At 37.5% G+C, this 6,000-nt stretch overlaps 1 protein-coding gene across 10 annotated transcripts in view; it reads right to left on the reverse strand.

Annotated features, from left to right (window-relative positions):
• LOC144970546 (arylsulfatase B-like) overlaps positions 1-6,000 on the reverse strand; it is a 62,869-nt gene that overhangs the window by 25,133 nt on the left and 31,736 nt on the right. For all 10 annotated transcript variants that reach the window (XM_078910304.1, XM_078910299.1, XM_078910303.1 and 7 more), the window contains exons 5-8: positions 4,954-5,057; positions 4,313-4,419; positions 3,000-3,064; positions 1,390-1,491 (exon numbers count right to left, since the gene is read on the reverse strand). In XM_078910304.1, coding sequence (XP_078766430.1) covers positions 1,390-1,491; positions 3,000-3,064; positions 4,313-4,419; positions 4,954-5,057 — 378 coding nt within the window. The remainder of the gene's footprint in view (positions 1-1,389; positions 1,492-2,999; positions 3,065-4,312; positions 4,420-4,953; positions 5,058-6,000) is intronic.

The raw sequence follows: 6,000 nt of genomic DNA on the forward strand, positions 1-6,000 counted from the left end.
TTTTCCGTATTCGAGGGACAACTAGTTTGGTGGAATCACTGGCCGAACTTAAGGGGCGGGGTTTTGAATATATTGCAATTAGTTCCGAAATGTAGGAAGGGGCAGTACCTTCAAGACAACGATACACTAAAACACAAGCTTTGAATTTAATCCTTTTCTCAACAGGCAGCCAGTGCAGGTTATGAAGCAGAGGTCTAACAGAATCGCACCTACGCTTCATGAATACTAGTCTTACTAACTAACCGTCCTCTCTCTCTCTCTCTCTCTCTCTCTCTCTCTCTCTCTCTCTCCCACTAAACACTCTAGTTATGAACCGGAGACTCACTCATTTCGAACCCACCTCGAGACACACAACGGTGACAATGATAGTGAACAGTTTTCACAACTGTGGCTCTGAATTCAATTTTCCGAACCTTGTTCATCCCCGCATATTATTTACACTGCCTCAAGACGGTGAGTCAAAAATGTGGACAGGAGAAAATATAGTTATACTATCTGGGGGTCCCGTTAGCTTAGATGGTAGGGCACAAGCTTCACACGCAAAAGGACCGAGATCGATCCCGGGTGCAATCGAGATTTTTTTTCTGATCCCCCTGTGAATGGGTAGCTGAGTCTGCTAGATCGGTCGGAAAGTACTTTGCGATAGACTAGCGTCCTATCCAAAGTGTAGCGAGCAATTGCTATTGTCCATTTCATGCGAAAGAAACCTTTGTTAGGCTCCATGGGCCTAACAAAGAGCTAAAAAATGGCTCTGAAGGACTATACTATCAAATCCAGATAATATTTCTAGGATATACATTCAGAAGAAAATGTGCCTTATATATATATAAAAAAAAATTTAAACTTTCAAACTAAGTATATCAAATTAGACAATATAGATATGTAAGCAACCTTAATTAGCACTGGATTTTTTTTTTTAATAGTATGTTAGTAAAGCACTTTGAGCACGTTTAGTGGATATTGCGCTTTATAAAAACTCAATTTTTCTCTTTTTTTTAAAAAATGTCAAATTTAGAGGCCCAGATAGCCCAATTGGTAGACGACTCGATTCAGACACAAAGGATCTGGGATCGATCTTGAGCAAAAGTCGAGATTTCTGTGTGACCCCCATGATTAGATACCCGAGTCTGTTGCATCTCGCGGAAAGTACTTCACGAGACATGGCATGGCGTCTGCACGGTCGGCAGTATTACTTTATATTTCGACAACAAACGCTGCCGGCTAGGTACTCATTTTACACCTGAGTTTGGTGAGAAAATTTGAGTAAATAGCTCCCCCCCCCCAACAAAGACTCAATTTTGCGCCTCCCAGAGCGAGACAAGAACTAAGGGCCTTCTGGTCCAAAGACGATATTTAAGCACAGGTCCACAAAGCTGCATTATAACTTACCTGTAGAGGCTTGTGAACATTTGGATAACTTAAATAGAGGAATAAAGGCTTCTTGTTATCGTGGCTTGTGATGATCTTACGTATTCTTTCACTATATTGGTACTGGGAATTATATAAAATATATAAATATATATATGAATGAATGAATAAATAAACAAATAAACATATATATATATATATATATATATATATATATATATATATATATATATATATATTATACATATGAACATTTATAGATACATAAATAATAACATATATAAATGAATGAACTGATTAATGAATAAATGATTCAAATAAATGAATAAAAAATAATTAGGGGGAGAGAGGGGCAGAGAGAGAGAGAGAGAGAGAGAGGAGGGGGAGAAAGAGGAGAGGGGAGAGAGAAGATGGGGAGAGAGAGAGGGTGAATGAGAGAGAGGAGAGAGAGAGAGAGGGGGGGGAAGAGAGAGAGGAGAGAGAAGAGAGAGGATGGGAGAGATAGAGAGAGAGGAAGGAGAAAGAATAGAGAGATGAGATAGAGGAGAGAAGAGAGAGAGAGAGAGAGAGAGAGAGAGAGAGAGAGAGAGAGGGGAGAGTGGGGGGGGGGGCGAGATAGAACACAAAATATAGATGACATTCTTTGTATAAATATTTGAGAACCTGTTACACGAGACAAGTATTCCCATTTTGTAATCCACAAATTAAATGACAAAATAGCGATTTTATATGCGCCTATGTGGACCTGTGGGGGTCACGATAGCTCAGTCGATAGAGCACTCGCTTCACACGCAAAGGGATCAAGATCAATCCCTGGGCGAAAAGTACTTTGCGATAGACTAGCGTCCTGTTCAAAGGATAGTAAGCAATTGCTATTGTCCGTTTAACGCTATAGAGACCGGGATAAGCTCCGGCTCCATGAGCCTAATGGCTCTGAAGGACTACTTTTTTTAATGTAGTCCTGTGGTATGATACTCGCCTTTGGACAAGAGGTTCAAGAATTCCAATTCCGCTCAGAGTTACGCTTTGTTGAGTCCTTGAAAAATTCTCGTCACTCACACTCTCCCTTCGTACTCATGTACCTGACATTAACAGCGTTTTCCATCTCGAAAAAAAAAATGTAATATCGCCTAACAGGGAGCCATGTCTCGTTCTACACGTAAAGTGTTGCTGTTGTTGGCAGGGGACCCTTGCTTATGAAGCGCTTTGGGTTCGCTCTAGTGAATTTTGCTCTATATATAGATTCTCACTGAAAGCCAAATAAAAAGAAGTAGATGGCGTTGCCTGGGGCATGTGGCCAGAATGGAAAAAGGATCACTTCTCAAGACAGCCCTGTACTGGACAGCACATGGGAAGAGAAAGCGGGGAAGACCCAAAGAACCTGGCGAAGGACCAAGGAGAAAGAATTAAAGGAAACAGGCCTGTCCTGGAATACAACCACCGCAAAAGCAGCCGATCGCAAAAAAATGGAGATGTCTAGTGGATGCCCTATGTGCCTCAAGGCCCGAAGAGGATTAAGTAAGTAAGTACAGATTCTCTAGTTTTGCTATATTTTATATATTATACGAGTGATGAAACAAAGACTTATCAAGTCACCCCATTTGAAAGGTAACTTTTTTTCTCTCACTTACTGAAGAATAAGTCCCAACGTACGTGTTATCGGCCTTTTCGTTGTCACGAAAATCAAAGCCACCAGCTGAGGATTATCAAAAAAATCGATGTATACAGGTCAGATAATCAAACATGTTTGGGCTCATTGTTGTAATGTTAACACACTCAAACCAACGTATAATATTGTCTATTACAACAATGTTAATGAAGCCTAAAATTGCGTTCGATTAACAGACCTGCTATTATATATACCTCGTTATGAATACACGATAATGACTAGAACGACTAGGACATATCAAACTAACCATCTAGCTATCTACGTATTTTTTATATTATATCCATCAATTTAGCTATGTATTCAATCATCCATAAAGCAACACATTTGTTAATCTATCTGTCTGTATAAGAATCAGTATATATATATATATATATATATATATATATATATATATATATATATATATATATATATATATGTTATATCATGTTCATATCGTTCTATCAGTTAAACTATACATTAATCATTTCATATGTTCACCCATCTTTTATTCATCTATATATATATATATATATATATATATATATATATATATATATATATATATATATAAAATAAGTAGTAGTAGTAGTAGTAGTAGTAGTAGTAGTAGTAGTAGTTGTAGTAGTAGTAGTAGTAATAGTAGTAGTAGTAGTAGTAGTGTAGTAGTAGTATAGTAGTAGTAGTAGTAGTAATAGTAGTAGTAGCAGTAGTAGTAGTAGTAGTGTAGTAGTAGTAGTAGTAGTTAGTAGTAGTAGAGTAGTAGTAGTAGTAGTAATAGTGGTAGTATAGTAGTAGTAGTAGTGTAGAGTAGTGTAGTAGTATAGTAGTAGTAGTAGTAGTAGTAGTAGTAGTAGTATAGTAGTGTAGTAGTATAATAGTAGTAGTATAGTAGTAGTAGTAGTAGTGTAGTAGTAGTAGATAGTAGTAGTAGTAGTAGTAGTAGTAGTATAGAGTTAGTAGTAATGTAGTATGTAGTAGTAGTAGTATAGTAGAGTAGTAGTAGTAGTAGTAGTAGTTAAGTAGTAGTAGTAGCAGTATAGTAGTAAGTAGTAGTAGTGTAGTAGTAGTTAGTGTGTAGTAGTATAGTGGTAGTATTATAGTGTATGTAGGTATATAGTGAGTAGTATATGTATGTAGAGTATAGTAGTAGTAGTAGTTAGTAGTAGTAGTAGTATATATGATATAGTATAGTAGTAGTAGTAGTAGTAGTAGTAGTAGTAGTAGTAGTAGTAGTAGTAGAGTAGATGGTGGTAGTAGTAGTATCTTTTAAAGCAATGACATTTCTAGTCTAACCAAATTCCTTTGTGTAGTAATCTTCCGCCCCATTGTAAAAGCCAAAGAAGGAATCGAACCCACGGTATGTGGGTGTACAGTTCCTGTTACAGTATCCAAGATGCCACCTGGGATTGAAAGCAATAATGTTTTAGTTCTTGAATGATGAGTGATCGATGAGTAAGCATGATTATATGGTCATTTTTATGGTTCAATTGATTGATTGACTAATTTATTTACGATTCGATTCATAAATTAATTGAGTTATCAATTCATTGGTTGATGAATGAAATTTAACCATTGACGTAATAAAAAATGAAAACCAGACCTATGCGTTTATTCAAAAATACTCACAACATCCGCCAGTCGGAACTAACGTACAAATACACAAAACTATGTGTAACCTTACACGTTTATAGTCTGATTGATAGAATTTAGTGAGAACCAACGAATAAACTGGCTGTCTTAGCACAATAACAAAGAGATGAGTGAAGTCAATGTCGTTCCATCGATAGAAGGAACGAAGTTGACGTCATTCACCTCTTTTAAAAATATTTTTGGACAGTCCATTAATTATTTTTTTCTCTCGGCAGTACGGTGCCCACCCGCACTCTGTAAAAAAGTAGTTGAGTGAGAACAACTTCATTTATTCTATTACTTACTTTCCCAAAGCATGTGTGGCATAACCTCCTTCCTTGAGGAGCTCTGGGAGGAACGGTCTGTCTCTTGAGGCACACACTGCTTGTCCTTGAATAATTACCATGTGCTAGAATAGGGTGGCAATTAAAAAGAAGAATACAAATAAATGTAAGGCAATAAACACTAAACATGCTCAAAGCACTTTACACGTTTCCTCAAATCAACAGGAATATTTAACAGGTAGAACAAGACATGGCGCTTTGTTAGAGATTATTATAATTGTTGTTTTTTTCTCGATAAAACAGAGGTGTTACGGGTCAGGTACTCATTTTACACTTTTGTGAGTTGAGATAATGTGAGTAAACAACTTTTTTCAAGGACTCCATTTTGCGCCTCCAGAGCGGGACTTGAACCTCGGAACGTCCGATCTGTAAAAGAGTTTCATACCACATGATCGCAAAGCCGCACATACAAATGCAATTTGTGAAATCTTTGGCCAAACAGTAATGCGTCTTGTATTTTAACAAAAGTCAAGCGGCACTGAAAATGGTTTTGTGACCGAAAAGATGATAATGATCGAGAAACTCTAGCTTAGCTTTGGCATTATGTCTTATAGTAAGACAATTTAAGCACACAATTTCCCAGCTGGACTCAGTTGTTGAAGAATGTCTCGCGATTGCCAGTGACGAATAGATTATGAATAGTCGTAAAAAGATGGCATTTATCTTGCATTATATCAATGGTCGGCGGGTAGAACCTCTGAAGTCCCGATTTCACGATCTGCGGATCACAACTCTGAAGTCTACAATGCGAGCTTTGCGCACCGTGTTTTATTTAAATTGACATCCTCATCAGAGGTCTGGTCCGCCCAAAATTAAATACAACATGGTGGGCAAAACTCGTATGTAGACTTCAGAGGCTTGATCCGCCTATCGTGAAAATCGGGACTTCAGAAGTTTGATCCTCCGACCATCGATATGCATTATTTGAAATGTATTTCTATGTGGGATGTTTATGCAAATGAAGCATACTGAAGCGCATTGTGTATGAAGTACGAAATCGCTCTTTGT

The sequence above is a fragment of the Berghia stephanieae genome, chromosome 4, assembly GCF_034508935.2.
Source record: "Berghia stephanieae isolate SIO BIC M18660-M18661 chromosome 4, UCSD_Bste_1.3, whole genome shotgun sequence".
Taxonomy (NCBI): domain Eukaryota; kingdom Metazoa; phylum Mollusca; class Gastropoda; order Nudibranchia; family Aeolidiidae; genus Berghia; species Berghia stephanieae.